At 41.5% G+C, this 17,182-nt stretch overlaps 1 protein-coding gene across 1 annotated transcript; it reads left to right on the top strand.

Moving 5' to 3' along the window:
* Positions 1-375: 375 nt before the first annotated feature.
* TMEM114 (transmembrane protein 114) lies at positions 376-16,958 on the top strand. Its single transcript, XM_056336503.1, has 4 exons — positions 376-687; positions 1,667-1,747; positions 11,140-11,277; positions 13,787-16,958. The coding sequence occupies exons 1-4, from the start codon at positions 504-506 to the stop codon at positions 14,017-14,019; spliced, it is 636 nt and encodes a 211-aa protein (XP_056192478.1). The 5' UTR covers positions 376-503; the 3' UTR covers positions 14,020-16,958.
* The last annotated feature ends 224 nt before the right edge of the window (positions 16,959-17,182 follow it).

Below are 17,182 nucleotides of genomic sequence, written 5' to 3' on the forward strand. Positions count from 1 at the left end.
GGCGCCGCGGGGCCGGCGCTGAGGCGTGCGGCTGGACGCGGAGGGAGGGAGCGCTGCCCGCCGCGGGGCCGGCGCTGAGGCGTGCGGCTGGACGCGGAGGGAGGGAGCGCTGCCCGCCGCGGGGCCGCCCGCTCTGGGCAGCGGAGGCAGGGAGCGCTGCCCGCCGCGGGGCCGGCGCTGAGGCGTGCGGCGGGACGCGGAGGGAGGGAGCGCTGCCCGCCGCGGGGCCGCCCGCTCTGGGCACGGAGGGAGGGAGCGCTGCCCGCCGCGGGGCCGGCGCTGAGGCGTGCGGTGGGACGCGGAGGGAGGGAGCGCTGCCCGCCGCGGGGCCGGCGCTGAGGCGTGCGGCGGGACGCGGGGCTGCCCGCTCTGGGACGGGCGCCGCGGCGGGGCGGGGCTCGAGGCGGGCTACCTGCGGCGGGCCCCGCCGGCCCGGCCAGGCGCCCGCTGTGGAGACGCCGCGGGCGCGGGCGCTGTGTCTCGCTGAGGCGGGGGCCGGCGGCATGAAGGTTAACTGGGGCGTCCTCTCCCCCGCCGTGGCCCTGGTGGGAGTTTCAAGCTTCGTCTTCCTCGTGGTGGCCATCGCGACGGACTTCTGGTACATCATCGATGCCTCCAAGCTGGAGGCGTCCCGTAACGGCACGGACGCCCTCAGCTCGCACTCGGGCCTGTGGCGGACCTGCCGCGGTGAGTGGGCGCGGGGCGGTGGGCCGCGGAGGGAGCCCCTCACGCCGCGGGGGCGGCAGCGGGCGGCCCCGGCGGGGTGGGGCGGCAGGTGCTGCCGCGGGGAGCCCGAGCCCGGGCCGTGCCCCTCGCCCCCGGCCCCCCGCGGCCGGGCGCCCCGGTAGCACTTTCCGCAGGAGGCGCGGGCGTAGCAAATGCTGCTGTACCCTAATTCTACGTCAACTTCTAATTCAAACTCACTTAATAAACGTTAACCATTTAGAAAGATGTCTTCTCATTTGACTCGGGGAATTGAGGGGCACAAGTTGTGGTTTAAGGCCATTAAAATGATAAACAATCATATAAGAAATATAAATAATATTAAACAATATATAGTTTATATATATAAATAAGTAATATCTGTATAAATAATATCAGAGTAATATATCCAGAAACAATATAAATATAAATAAAATTAAATGTAATCCCATACTGACTAAAGACTCACCAGGTAATGGTACTGTGCTTGATCATTCTTAGGTTTTCACAGTTCAGGATTTTAATGAAAGATCCATAAACCCTATGCAGATACCTACGTGATTTCCCCTGTTCTGTTTAGTTTGTATGCCAGGTATATTGCTTTTGGTGTTGATTCCAGCATTAAAACCAAGGTGTAAGTAATGTTCATCAGCGGCAAGGAAGGATGTTACTTCCAGCGGAGCAGGGGAGAAGGAGCAGGTTAAAGGGACTGTCCCCTCTGCTGCACCCTGAGCCCCACTAAATGAGCTGATGTTTCCCTCTTGGCTTCAGTGGCCAGTCCCATGGGAGCAGAAGTTGCCAATGCTGGGTACTGAAAATCCCCTCCTTTCCTTCCCTACTTAGGAATGACTGTTTTTAAAGCAAATAATATATGAATTATATACATGCCAAAAGAAAAGAGGATATATTGCAATAAGATATTATAGTGTAATTTTTTCTCATTGTTTTTTCCCTTCTTTATTAGTGAGAAGCAAATGCTACCCTTTGATAAACCCATTCTGGCATGAGAACGCAAACATCACTGATTCACACAGACAGCTTTTGTGTGAGTAACTTTTATACTATTTCTGTATTTCCATCCACTCTTCCCTCCCTCCTTGGCTGCTTACAAGGTCCCATTTCTGATTGAGAAGGGGAGCTCTTTGACACAAGTGTTTTGGCTGCTTCTGTACAATATCTGTCCCTGCATGTGGCCTTAAGTGGGATTACTATTGAAATAACCATCTATTTGATGTCCAATTCAGCTAATTTATTCCACAGGAGCAAGATGTTTCTGCCTGGAATGGCTCAGTAAGGCACACAATTGTTAAAATATAAAAGGCAAAAATGTTCAGAATCCCCTCAAAAGAATTTGATCGCTGAAAATGCTTAAACACATATTAAATCTAATCTTTAAGACAGCTACTTACCTACCCTTTCAGTGGGATTCCTTGCACTGAAAAATACCTTAAGTATACTGGAATTTAAGAAAATAAATCAATGACTAAAGGCAGTCTTCAAGGTCTTTTAAGAACATCGTACTCAAACACATTAAGTTTCTAACTGCATGGGTTGGTATTCTTTTTCTTTAGATCCGTCTGTCAAGGTCAGAATGTTTTACAGAAAGTCCAAGCTAAACACTTTCAAATACTTTTAGGTTTCTCCTAAAACATGATTTAGCTTATTTACATCATATTCTGCACAATGCTTCATTCATACATGCTTGTATGTGGGCTTCACTTTTTTATTATTTTTCATTTACTTACCTCTCCTCTCTGACTCTGGCTGTTTCCTCCTTGCAAGCAGAACATATGTGTTTGTCCTGTGGCTTAAAATGGTACTCTTTCCCTCAAAACAAGCCATTTCCCTGAGTAATCCTTCAGAGAGGCTTACAGTGTCTTTAGTCCCTTGGAGCAGCATCTCATGATATAGCTGAAAATGCAGCAAACATGGCAAAGTCAGCCTATGAAGTAATGATGCTAATGTAGCTGTGTTGCAACAGTGATTGGAAAATTAAAGTAGGAATAACAGCCCAGTGGGCCTCTGAAACAGCCATAGAAACATATTGACAGGTTTGAGACTAACAGCACAGATTCTCTCTCTATGCTTTCAAATTGAAAGGTGCCATTTCTTTAATCTTGCTTAAGACAGAAGGCCTTAGCTGCTTGATGTTGCTGAAGATTGTGAGGACCAGTGAAAATGATTGTCTGCTGCATCACTTAAGCCTTTGAGGGTTCAGAGTTAATTGAACCTGACCAGACTGATCACATTTTACGTGTGGGCACCTCAACTAGTATGCTGGGGTTAGTCTAAAATTTCAGGATAAAATTATTAGCATTTAAAAAGTTGTGTTCAGATCTGCAAAAGAGTGCATCTGTAATTTTTCTCAGGCAAGGAGATTTTAGATTGCAGCTCTTCAGTGAAAGCCGAATTCTGCAAAAACAAAAGCAGAGGCTATACAGAGCTCTTTTGGTTATAAAAATTATGTTGGCTTAGAAACAAAGGACAGCTCTTTGGTGGTCATGAAGTGTGAGAAAAGAGTGAATATGAGTAAATTGGATTCATAACTATGTTTACAAACCCTTCAGAACCTCAGAGAAATTTTTCATCTCCCACTCTCACATCAAGTCCTATTTTTATGTTCCTGCATAAAGACTTCAGGTCTTCAAAGACGATTGCAGATTTTATTATAGGCAGGTGTAGTCTGCCTAAAAATGATGAGATAAGAAATCAAAGATCCTTTCATTGAAAGAACCTACTAGGTTTGATTAGAATGCCTTAGAGAGTGAACTCTTTGACATTTTAGTTGTTCAGCTTCTGTGCAGTTTCAGTGTGGAGAGGCTACAGACCCACAGCAATAGCAGCCGAACTTAAGGAAGTGCTGTGTCAGTACTTCTTACTTCTAGGAAATACAGATATTTCTAAGTGATATCTAGGTTTTTCAAGTACTGAGATACTACTTTCTACCTCAGCTTTACACTTCTTTTTAAAATATTTTCTGACTGATCGCTGAATCGTGTTTAAGCAGATCAGGGCAAACCTTCATCTTCATCTACAATACATTTTACCTAGAATTTTAGAGGAAAATTCTGGGATTGTGGATTCCAGTGTGTTTACAGTAATTTCTTCATGTGTTGCTATGTGGGGCAAACAGGCTAACTGCACAGCTTTATTCCGTTACTTCAAAAACTGATTTCTTTCTCTGTGTGAGCCTGTGCAGGTGTCTGTGTGAGGCACATTCACATGTGATCTCATTTTGTCTAGCTGTATACCGGTATTTCTCATTGTTTGATTGGCAGCCTGAATTTCAGGAGCTCTAGCAACATCAAGCATGTTTCTTGCTGATTATTCCTAAAAAGATTTAGAAGGGCTGTCTCCTAACGCAGGCACTTAAGTAACATATTGGGAATCCCATCCCCCATTCTTCAGAGTTCCCATATTCTTCCTGGCATGTCTTAACTAGACACAAGTGCCAAAAAGATGGGAGAAAGTATATATCTGAGTGCAAAGAGCTGGGTCTAAGTGGAAACAGAAGTGCTGTTCACTGCCAGAAGACAAATTCTTCATTAGAGAGTGAAAAGCCTTCACATTTCCTCCCTCCACATTTCCAATCTAACTCCTATTCATACCCCGCAATTCCTTTTAGGCTTACTGGGTACTTCAAATAGAGCTCCTGGCAAATTAATAAAATTGGATGTACAAGTTAAAAGTTCTGTGCTACCAACAGTATTACTCAGGCAACCAACCTAGGTTTTGTTAAGCCTGAGAGTATGATGTGTTTTCACATCACGGGAGTACTCTTGAGCAATTTCTCTAATGGATTAGACACAAGCATGCCTTCTGTAATTCAGCTTCCATTTCTTTTCTTACCACTCCCTCCAGCTGAACATATGGTGTATACCCTCTTTCTCCCTCAACCCCACAATTTATAAAATATTTTCCTACTACAGATTATGTTATGGCAGTTATGTATTTGTTTAAAACATCAGCCACTGTCTAAAAAAATATACCACTAGACTACCTACCACTAGCTTTTCTGAAATTTCTGCATTTAAAAAAAAATATTTTTACTGGAGATTTACATTTTCCTCTGTCCCATACAGGATTAAAATGAAAGTGTCACTTTTCACGATTTAGACAGTTACTAGGGTCTCCCAGTGATCACTAAGATTAAAGGTAGGCCTCTGAAAGTCACCTTTAAAACTGAAATCTGTCAGCAAAGACACCCCAGGTATCTTGTATTGCCATGCATTCTCCTGTGCCAGCTATGGGAGACAAACAGAAAGAGCAAGTTTTTTTTCATGATAAGCTGAATCCATCTCTCACTAAATGGTAAAAGAAGGATACCACTCTGACTTCAAAGGAAGCTGCAGCAGGAGTTCTGAGCAGCTTTGCCATTTTCTAGTGAAAAAATATAACATTCAAAATAATATCTAAATGTTGAGGATCACATACAGAGAGAGGGAAGCTGGCGCATAGAAGAAGAAATAATAGTGTTTACTGATTTTTTTTCCCAAAGGGTTGCAGATTTATAAAACAATTTATTTCGAGGAAACCCCCCAACTAAACCCCCAAAAAACAGGTTACACTGGGGAGAGGTTACTCTTGAACATTTTTGTAATGTAAATATTTTTCATTTACTGAAGTCTGTGCTGTTGATAATTAGTAAATGCCAGTATAGATTTAGCTAAAGACAGCACCAGTGCAATCCCTACAAAATGAACAATTTCATAAATATTTCTAATCAAAATCCACTTGTACTCTGGACTTGGTTCAGACTTACTTCTTGCAGGACAGATGAGTTGTCAAAAGAAGGAAGTAATGTGTTTGCTAGACACTAACGTATCTTGTCAAAACTCTTCTATGAGCTTTACTTTTTGGAAACTCAAGTAATGTATTCCTAAGTACCTCAGTTATGGCTGGAGAGTAACCTCTGCTTAGTAACACAAAAATTACTTCCATCTACATTCTTTTGAACTAAATGATACATGATTTGATGAGCCTAGAAAGCTGTTACTAAAGATTTTTAAAAGCATGCTAAAATTTGTTAAAATGTGGAGGGTTTTTTGTGTGCCTCCCTACCACCCTTATAGTTTAAAAACAAATTGCCACAAAGCTTTTTTCTTTCTTTTTTTTTTTTTCTTCTTTCTTCTTTCTTTTTTCTTCTGGCACATCAAAACAACTTATATAACATATTATGTGGCCAAAGTATAAGAGGCCACAAGGCCGTTTTGGTCCAAATATGCAAACAGATGCAAAATTACAAAACATATAATTTCTCTTTGTACCCTAAACTGATATGGGGTCCCATCTACACTGCAGTGCTGGGGCCAGTGTTATGAAAAATAATGTGAGAGGAACTCCTCATTTCTTGATGGCTGCCTGGTTTGTCCCTGACACACAAACCAGCTGCATTAGATACCTACAAGGTATGATTAAGCCTCTGACAATACTGATTTTTTTGTTAGTGTTATGGACACAATGGCTAGTGATAGATTTCTGGTTACAAGTCACTTTTGAATGCTCTCCTCTATTCCTGAGCCATCCAGTAATAATCAGTTAATGGATGTGGTTTCCACTTATATATGTCTGAAAGAAAAAGTTTTTCTTGTTGTAAAACCAAGACTGGAGTGTGCAGCTGCCACAACTGCTGAAATAATTACCCCCCCCCCCCCCCCCCCCCGCATATTTTTATTTTTTTATTTTTACTATTTTAGACATCTGTGTGGCTGGAACTGAAATCTGCAGGCAAGTTGCATCCAGCAGGGAAGTTAGTGCTTCCTGCAGGGAAAGGGTCTTTGCAATAGGGGCAGTTACTGATACCTCACTTGTTACAATGTGACAACTACCTTGGTTTCTTGCTTAACAAAATTAGTTTAATAGTACAGTGAAACTAGACTGGATTTTCTCACAGCATGTGGACTCTGTAGCAGTCACGAACCAGCTGCTTTCACACTTCTCCCCCCTCTTTATGGGCCTGCTTCATTTTTCTGAGTTACATGTTTATAATGCTATAATCCCAAAATGCCTTATTCTTTGCCTGCCATAACATTTTCCCTGGGGGATTTACAGTTCTTTACATTTTTTTCCTTTGGTTTTAAGTTATCAGAAGGAAACAGCTAGGTCTGGAATACCTGGCAAAAGCCAGTTCAGAGGCCAAGTGAAATATGACCCACATGATGTACATAGAAATTCTAGCTTAATTGGTATGGTAGGTGTATACATAAACAGATCTGCTTTGTGTCTGAGCAACACTGCAGTGGTCCTTCAGAGAGGTTCCAGTGAACATTTGCTTTGCTACTTACAGTAGATATTATGAAATATATACAGAAATATGAGATAACTTAAGCATCACTGCAGCTGAGATGTAATGAGTGACAACTGATGAATATTCTCATTTTCAAATTCATTGATATTGTAGCAATAGAATGTGAACCGCAGTGCATTAATTATGTTTATCGTTGTACCTATTCCTAGTACTGAAGGTTTTCATCAGTGTCCACCAGCAGCAAGTTTAACATAATTTTTTTTCTACTGTCTGCGATTTGTCTTCCAGTTTAGCTCAGAGACTTGTTACATCAGAAAAGCACAAAGCCAAAACATGTAACACAAGTCCAGAGCTTAGCAAATTATCCTGGGGTACCATAACCCTGTGAGCTCTCCTCCATCATCATCTTTTCTGTGCTGCACAGGAGGGAATCCAGGCCTTTGTGTCCCAGGTGTTCAAGCCCAGAAGTCTCACATTTAGCCACAGACAGCAGTTCCCTTTTGTTGCTTGTTGTTCCTTTAAGGTGTTTCTTTCCTTCCTTGCAAGCAGGTCAGACTTTCTGAGTGCACTGTTTCTTCCCGGCTTTGCCAAGTCTTTCCAGAGGAGCACCACTGGTTTTAGCTGCCAGCATTCTGTTTCAGCTAGAGGCTTTTGTCTTTCTAACTAGCTATTTAGTTACTGCTGGGGAAGATAAACAGGTCCTTACCTCAGTTCTTGTGAGCTGCTGCCACTTGGAGTATTTCTGATGAGGTGATTATTACAGATTTCTAGAGACTATTTGCTGTTATATAAACTGTGCAAACAAATCCAAAGTTAGTTTAAAGCAATTAAGCTCCAGTACGTTGACAGAAGATGATTAACAAAACTGCTAGACCTGCAGTTGGTTACTTTTGACACCATTCAGTTTTTCTAGGTTGTTCCGCAGATCTCTGTTACAAACAACTCATCAACAACTGTGCTGGGTGGTAATTTAGAAACGTCTGCCAAGTTCACAGATCTGGACACACAATGCAGATGTGTGATTTCACAGAGATCTCACAGAGATTTGGTCAGACTTCTAGTAAAACATCTTTGGCTAGCTGATGTAAAAGTTCATTAACTCAGATCAAGCAATTAAAGTATTTTTTGCTGAAAAAAAAGGAGTTTTTTAAATATTCATCAGTTTGTTTCAGTATTTTCAAGATTAAACTATTGAATATTTCACGTTGGACTGACAGGGAACTTGGACATTGAGAAATAATGTGGGAAACTGAATTCCATTTTACAGGAAAGTACACACATCTCTTCTTGTGCAGAATGCTTAGGCTGGGTTTTTTTCCAATACTAGATTAATTTCATCAAAATGAAGACAGTTATATGTATAATACATAATAACTAAATATATATTTCAATACAACCTATAAACTACTAAAATGACTGCAACTAATGTTTTAACTCCTTTCACAGATGATTATTAGAGACAGAAACACAGTAAAGATATTTTAAGTTATGTCCTTCTATAAACTAATTCTGTCCCTCTAATCAAGGAATATAATGGCATAATATCATATGCCAGATGGCATGAATTCAGATTCCTGAGTGGTTTCCATGGCAGCATTTTAGAGTAAGTTTCCCAGGCAGTTGCAGATTTCATTGAAGGACAAATGGGTATTAGGTATTGAACTAGAGCAATGGAGGTGATAAAAGTGCAGTTTAACCGAATACAATCCATTCAGTATTTGACTTTAAAAAAGCTGCAGGTGATTCATGAGACATGGTCCCAGCTGTGTATAGGAAAAGTAAGGGTCTGTCACAGTGGGATTTGTGGGTTTCAGCTGAGATATCCCTGAAACTGGTATTGTCACTGAAGAGAGCATAAAAATCAGAGTTATTCTGATGTTGCATGCAACTGTCATGGATGATTAATGTGATGTATGACACTCCCCAGGAGAATACTCTGGTATGGATTGAACTTTGCTTCAAATCAAAAGGTTACTTTCAGCCTTATCTTCTTTACCCTCACTTGTCCTGGCTAAGGTTCCAGTCCTAGCAGCAGTAGCTGAAATCACACCATGAAAAGAAAAGTAAAAAAAAATGGCAACTGTAAGTGCCATTGAGATGTAGTTTGTTAGCAGCAACTTTGACTAGTGAGGACACCTGGAAAATCACAAAACACAGGCCCAATGATGAGCTTGTTTATGTTTTTTCCCTCCCAGTAAAGCCAGGACTGAGGACAGAGTTGCACCACTCTTACATTCTTACTTTTAAAATGTTAATTGCATCAGATTTTATCCCTTCAAGGCCTTTTCACCTCTTACCTGTGAGACCAAATCTAAGAGGACACATGGATGTCAAAATGGTGGGGGATCAAAATCAGGCCTAATACCCTCAGAAAGCACAAATAGGGCCAAAGACTAGCCTGTTCCTGCTGCCTCTCTAGAATATGAGAACTAAATTGTGTGCCAGATCTCTGTTGTGCCACACCATGTTGCATTACAACCCTGACAACCACCTCTAACTATATAAAACTTGTGAATTAAGCTCCATGGTTATTTCTCCTTTTGGTATTCAACTAAGATTTTCAAACAGTTTTGGCATACTGGCTTATACACAGTAAGCTGAAGATTGGTTTGGCTGTTAACATCTGAGAATTGCTCCAGGTTTGGGTTTCTTAGCAGCAACAGCAGCCATGGCCAGTTTTGCTGAAGGAAGGCCCAGGGAGTAGCCTCAGATTTAGAAGCAAAACCATTAAGTTCTCCCTTCAACGCAGAATACTGAATTTGTGCTTTCTGAGCATCAACTGATCCTGATGTGAGTGTATGTGGGGCTAAATATGAGAATATAATACCAGTATAAATAAATGGAAATGGAAGAACAACAGGGTCACCTCCCCAAACTGTCATTTGTCACATTTTTTCTTGTGAGCATGTTCTGTACTACCAAAAATAAAAATAAAAAATTAATTAAAAAGTCTTGAAACCACATTCCAGTCAAGTAAAGGAATTAACAGTGTCTGCCTTGATCCCATGCAGGCTCTTCTTCACTTTCCAAGGTTCTAGAACAGAACAGAGATGCGTACACAATTGTGTCTTATCTTTATAATAATATCGAAGAGGATAAGCTGGATCCTTAGCCAGTGGCAGGTGGAGTACCTAAAATGCATTGGGCAGTTACAGTGACTTAAAAAAATTGATCATCTGATCACACACAAAGTGTGATTTCTTAACTGACGCCGTTTCCTTGGGAACTAGCTAATGGCATATTGTTTCTCTGTGAAAGTAATGAGACACTAGAAGGGCCTAGAGCCCTTCAGAAAATGGCTTATTAGTTTTCCTTTCTCAGTAACTCTGCACTTCGCTTGGTATGAAATAAATTGATACTGGAAGCTGGAACTAGGTTTTTTTGCTTATTCTAGAAAAGGTTGGGTTGAATGTTGTGGTTAGATTGCATGAGGGAACAATGGCACAAAGATGGTTTATGATGGAAAAAAACAGTGTGATATGAAAAAATACATATCAACCCTTATTTGCACAGCAATTAAAATTATATATGGATCAGGGAAGACTAATGTAAACCGTTTAGCATGGGAAGAAGCAACCAGGATATGTTAATGTACTTAGCGAAGCTGCTGTGGAAAACAATGACAGACACAGAATGGGAGCTAGATGGGAAGATTACTTCTAGTTGATGGTCAGCTGCAACAAAGGAAAAGGTCAACAGTTTGCTAGGTCAGTTCAGCAGAGGACATGTGACAAAAGAAGGTGTTTAACTAAAGCATCTGCTGGATGTCACCACCAGACAACAATGCTACTCACTTGTGATCTCTAGGATTCAGATAACTAGGGCTATTTTTTATTAAGGTTGTCAATGACTACCTGATAACAGGTGATGCTATCAAGCTAGGCTTAATATTTGAGAACAGTTTAATGGCTTAAATATATCCATGTAAACATATCCATTATATTTGTGGTCTCTGTTTGAAACATATGCTGTGATCCTGTGAAGGCCTTGCTTTGTATGTTACCCTTTTCTCCATAGCATGTATTTGTCCTGCTGACTTAAACTGAAAACCCAAGAGATTGTCCAGCTCCTTGTTTGTACAGCACAGAAAAAGGCTTTAATCCCGATCAGGGGCTTGCACTCAATGATTATTAGTACATAAAATTAGTACATAAAATATTAAAATACTAACATCCTTCATTTTTCTTCAGACATGCATGGAACATTTGTCATCCTGATGCCCCTCAGCCTGATACTGATGATTTTTGGAGGAATGACTGGATTCGTCAGTATTCTTGCCAGGGCCTACCTACTGCTTCTAATGACAGGACTGCTTTTTCTTTTTGGAGGTAATACATCAAAGTCCTGGCTTAACCGTTTTAAACAGTAAGACTTTATATCTGGGAAACATCACTTTGTCTACCAGAGGAAAAAAGCTAAGCAAGAGTTTGCTTTCAGAATAATGCTGGTATTCATTCACTTGGTATCTGCTCAGCTCCTGACAGGAGTCTGGAATAGAAAGCTCCCACTTAGAATCAGGAAAGGCAAATAATCACACACAACCATACATCCTTGTGGACTGAGTCACACTTTGAGCACAGTATCTTTGCTGTGCCCATTAAACAAAAGATTTAATACCTTCTCAGCACAGTGCTCAAATTCTTTGCAGACAGGGTAATGGAGTAATGGAGAAGTGACTTTGGGATTAGTAAAGCATAGGGTTCAATAGCCTTGCACAGATCTTACAACTGTTAAGAGAAGTGATGTTTTTTCAAAGGCATTTGCATTGAGTTCCTGAAAAGGGTCTTGCTAGGCATTCCTGGGTTAGTTTCACTGCTAGTTTTGGGTGTCCCCAAACTGTGGATCACAAAAGGAAACCCCAAGGAGTTATTTTAATTGAAGTTTAACATCTCAAAGTAGGAAAATGGGGTTTAAATACATCTTCATTTTCTTCAAATAGATTTTCAGTACTGTTTCACAATGTAACTTGAAACAGAAATTTTCCCCAACAGAAAAGAGGATCCTCAGTATTGGCCCTCATCACCTGATCATATAGTCCTGTTTCTAAGAAGAGAATGCTAAGAGACTGCTGGAAGCAAATGCTGCTGACTCAAAGTCTTGAGTGACCTTTTTAGTCTGAAATGCTCTTAAAAAGACTAATCATCCCCCAGTATGCTTTTCTTCTGAAAAAAAAAAAGAAAAAAACCCACTTCTATTTGCTTAGAACACCAGAAAGCTGTATTCACTATAAAGGCTTAGGCTATTTGAAAACTACTCTAAATAGTAAGTGAAAGATGAAAAGCTGTGAAGTGCAAAGCATCATTATCCCGCCGAGGAGTAAAGTACTGTGCCTTTCTAAGACACTTGGGGTTGCAAAGAGGGAAAGGAAACACAAAGGCTGTATTAGGAGAGGGGTGCTGGAATATGTTCCGAAGATGGCCTTTGGTGTGAGACCAGACCATCCTCCCACTCAGGCAGTGTTGTTCAGCTGTTTCAGCTGCACTGAGGCTTGATGCATGTAACGGGCATGCACAGTTTTATAGGATATTACGGTTCATGAAGTTTGGTATTGATTAGATAGTTCTGTCTCAGCAGAAAGAAATATCTTATGATGCAATTCCAGAAACATCATTTTTTTTGAAAATACCAGAACTGATAGGTTCTACATCCCAGGACATCCTATATTCTCCCCCATTTTTTTTAAATGCAGCCACATTTAAGGGGGACCACAGAACTCAGTGCACCTTGTTGAAAATGTCAACACAACAGCGATTTCCATTTCTGCTGACAAAAGGTATAAAGTGACTTTTTCCCCCCATGCAGAGGACGACAATAAGGTACAGGCATCATTATATGGTTAAGTTCAGGAATGTGAGTATGAATTTTGACCGTTGGATAACCCAGTACTCTTCTGTTTGTTTTGCTTCTACTCCAACTTGTCTTTCTGGCAAAAATGCAGATTAATCTAGACTTAAGCTGTGATTTGACAGAAAGCCAGACCAAAATTTTTCTCCCTCAGAATCAGATAAGACACTATCTTATCCTCCTGGGCCACAGTCTTTTAATCCAGGGCCTTCCTATTGCATTTTGCCTGCCACTGATCTAGTAAAGTTATGACTTTAGTTAGTATATGTCCTTCGAGTGACACAGACTCCAGGCCCAGGATGTAGCACATATTTGTGCTGTGTGCCATTCCCTGAGCTTGCTAGCTCCTGTACAGTCATTTAATCGGGAAAACAGCTGGCTTCTTCTTGGAGTGCTTTATTAATTTATCTCTGCTCCAAGGATGTCTTTGGCTCAGTTATTTGGAAATGATGAATAATCGTGACTCCACAGCACTTGGTGGGAGATGACAGTAAAGACCAATACCTTTACATTGAACACTCAAAGCTTACGATACTCAAAATTAGAAAACAGCCTAAATTCAGGTCACTGACCTGAAATGCAAGAATCTCTGTCTCTGTGGGCTTTCTTACATAGAGGTACACAGCTGTATGTGGTGCACAGCAATGAGAAATCAGATGCATTATAATACAGTATTGAAAACAGATGTACATGCATTAGATACCTGCAAAATACATGACTAGATTTTTATTGTGGGAGGCTTGCTGTTTGTTGTACAATTTGATTCAGTATTTAACAGTGAGAACACATTAAACTCTGGACAGAAATACCCCTCCCTTTACTGGCCTCTCACCTTTTGCCAAAAACCAGCCTCAACTGGATTTCAAAGGTAAACTAGTAATCTGACATTGTTGGATAGGAAAGAGTGGCAAAGAAGCCCTAAGAGATATCCTGTTAATTATTTTTAATTTCTGCAGTGGATGCTAACTAGCTGAATATGTTTTTCTTTGTCAGCTCTTGTTACACTTACTGGGATCAGTGTCTATATTGCATATTCATCTGCTGCCTTCAGAGAAGCTGTCTGCCTCTTGAGAAGTAAGGATCTCCTGGTAGAAATTGACATCAGGTTTGGCTGGTCACTGGCACTAGTCTGGATCTCCTTCGCTACAGAAGTGCTCACCGGGGCTCTGTTTCTCCTGGCAGCAAGAGTTGTAGCTCTGAAACAGCGACGTGAACAGGCGTTATGAACAACATGTATCATTGCAACAACAGAACCCTGCAGAACCTAGAAATGTGGATTGCTTGGTCCATCTGGTCATTAGGGACAATAAAAGTGGCAAGGCTGTGACTGAGTATCTTGTCAGTTGCAGTAAACCCTTTTCCTCACAGTTAGTTATAAAACACGAGGATTCTGGTAAATCAGTAAAACATTTCAAGTCTTGTCAATAAGGAAACCCTTGTGACTTTAGAAGAAAGCACAGTGCAGTGTTGTTTCTGAAATAATTTCAGTTAGCAGCTCATAAGACATCTCCATTCATTGCTTAGAACAAGGCAGATTTCTTGCTTTCTTTCCTTTTCTCTGCTGTACTACCAAAGTGCCTCGGAGTACCTTGCAGGCCAGTACATGTGGTCCACTTAGCTTTTGGTTTCTCCTCTGAGACTCCTAATAAGTATGCCTGTGATTTCAGTCATGCTGGCAGTCTCTACCAGCAGAGCTGCTCTGAGATGGCTACTTCATGGTAGGTAATGTGATCTTGAGTGCACCCTCAGCAAGTTTGTCAACCATAGCAAACTGTGTGTTGCGGTTGACACGCTGGAGGGAAGGGATGCCATCCAGCAGGACCCTGACAGGCTTGAGAGGTGGGCCCGTGGGAACCTCGTGAAGTTGAACAAGGCCAAGTGCAACGCCCTGCACCTGGGTGGGGGCAAACCCCAGTATCGATACAGGCTGGGCAGAAAATGTTTTGAGAGCAGCCTTGAGGAGGAGGACTTGGGGATGTAGGTTGATGAGAAGCTCAACAGGGCCTGGCAATGTTCACTTGCAGCCCAGAAAGCCAACCATATCCAGGGCTGCATCAAAAGCAGCATGATCAGCAGGTCAAGGCGGGGGATTGTCCCCCTCTACTCCACTCCTTGTGAGACCCCACCTGCAGCTCTGTGTTCAGGTCTGGGGCCCCAGCATAAGGACATGGGCCTGTCAGAGCCAGTCCAGAGGAGGCCATGAAGGTGATCAGAGGCTGGAGCAGCTCTCCTGTGAAGGCAGGCTGAGAGGTGGGGTGGTTCAGCCTGGAGAAGGCTCTGGGAGACCTTATAGCAGCCTTCTAGCACCTACAAGAAAACTGGAGAGGGACTTTTTACAAGGGCACTTAGTGATAGAACAGGGGGAATGGCTTTAAACTGAAAGAGGGTAGATTTAGGTGAGATACAAGGAGGAAATTCTTCCCTGTGAGGGTGCTGAGGCGCCGGCACAGGCTGCCCAGAGCAGCTGTGGGTGCCCCATCCCCGGCATGTCCAAGGCCAGGCTGGACGGGGCTGGGAGCCACCTGGGCGGGTGGGAGGTGTCCCTGCCCGTGGCAGGGGGCTGGGACTGGGTGATCTTTAAGGTCCCTTCCAACCCAAACCAGTCTGTGATTCTGTGATCTGGCAGTTGGTGGTGACTATGATGTTCTCATGTGCAGTGCGATGGTGAGTGTACTGCAAGAGAAAGATACAGCTGCTTTTTCAGGTTTTTTTAACTAACTACTGTGATCAGCCCTAACCTGTCAGATGTCCAGGTTACACACTTACCTCTTTCAGCTTATTACTAGCTGCTTTTTGAATTATGTAATGCAGAAGACGTATCCAATGCATTTCCCAGTTTTTACTTAGCAATTTTGATGATGCTTCTTTTTCATTAAACCTGTGCACTTTGTGCTAGAATGTATTTAACTTGTGCTGAATACTGCTGAGTGAAACTGAGCACACAAGATACCTGAATTGCATCATAGGTGCAAAGCAATCCAGTTTTTCTTTGTTAGTTTTTCCTCTGGGTAACAGTATTTAAGAGAAAATTTACTTCAGTGCCCACTGAAGTTAATGAGGAAATTTTCCCCTTACTGTTATGGTTTTGAATAGAGAATTGAATGTGTTAACAGCTCCACTACCTTTCTATTAGATCTATTAGGATTTTCTATTTCTATTAGGATTTCTGGAGGACTTCAGCATACCATAGTTCAAGACTGTGACTCAGGAGCTGTGTCAGCAAGGCACGCTGTGTCATTGGGCAAGTCCCTCGTACTTCCTTCAGTAGTGCAAAGGGCATCATTTACCTACCTCTGTTAAATATCAGAACAATTTTATCATTGTGTCTTGTGTTAAAGATTGCACATTTACTCTTACTGAGCTCAGCTCTAATCATAGTCCCACAGTACCAATTGCTTTACAAAAAATAGTAGCAGGGAGCTTCTGAGAGCTTACAGTCTTTGGAGACATGAGGAAACATTATTATTACCACACTGTGAATGGAGAACAGGCAGGAAACTGTCCAGGGTCATATGAAACTAGAGTTTCTGAATCCCAGTCGAAGACCTTAGTTGGCAGGCCTTGCTTTGTTATCAGAATGAAATAAGGCTAGAAATCCTGAATAGCCTGAACAGTAGAAATTCTGTGAAGAGCCAGTACAATTCTGTAATTCTCACTTGCTCCCACATTGCTTTTCACATATTTTCCATATTGCCATATGTTGGGACTGTGTGATTGAGTCATTTTACAAGTTAGAGCATACCAAATCAGCCCTGTAAGAGTAAGAAAAAAATCCTTTGTAGCCAAAATTCCATGTGCTTAAGTGAATTATGTAAAGTGTAATATTTCTGTATTTTGGTGCTGGTGAAGCTTGTTATAATACAATTTGTATGATGTTACTCAGACATTACTGTAAGCTTTAACAGTAAAATACAATGGGTTATTTTTTGAGTATTTATTATAGCTGTTACTTTACAGTGGTTTTGAATGTTGTAAAATTAAATAAAATGACATCTCAGAGCTGGGGATTATTTACCAAGACATGTAAGAGCTAAGTTACATATTTTTCTTTAACTTTTTCTACAGATCTGTTCTACAGTTCATATGATGCTTTTGAAGTGCCTGTGTCACCTGATAGGTATTTATAAGATACTTATGCAGCTGCAATATAAAATACTCAAGTGATCACATCTAATTAGAAAGTCAATGAATCTGTTATTGAATTAGAGCAATTCTCATTTCCATGCCTTTCCTAAATTTCTCATTCTGGCTTCCTGCAATATCTGGCATAATAGTAATAAAGGGTATATTTGTATAACCCCTGAATTTCTCTGAAATTCCTTCTGAATATAAAGGAAAAAAGATGGTTTGGAATAGTCAAATAAGCCTGGAACATTTTGAAGAGTTATG

The sequence above is a fragment of the Falco biarmicus genome, chromosome 4 (assembly GCF_023638135.1).
Source record: "Falco biarmicus isolate bFalBia1 chromosome 4, bFalBia1.pri, whole genome shotgun sequence".
Lineage (NCBI taxonomy): Eukaryota > Metazoa > Chordata > Aves > Falconiformes > Falconidae > Falco > Falco biarmicus.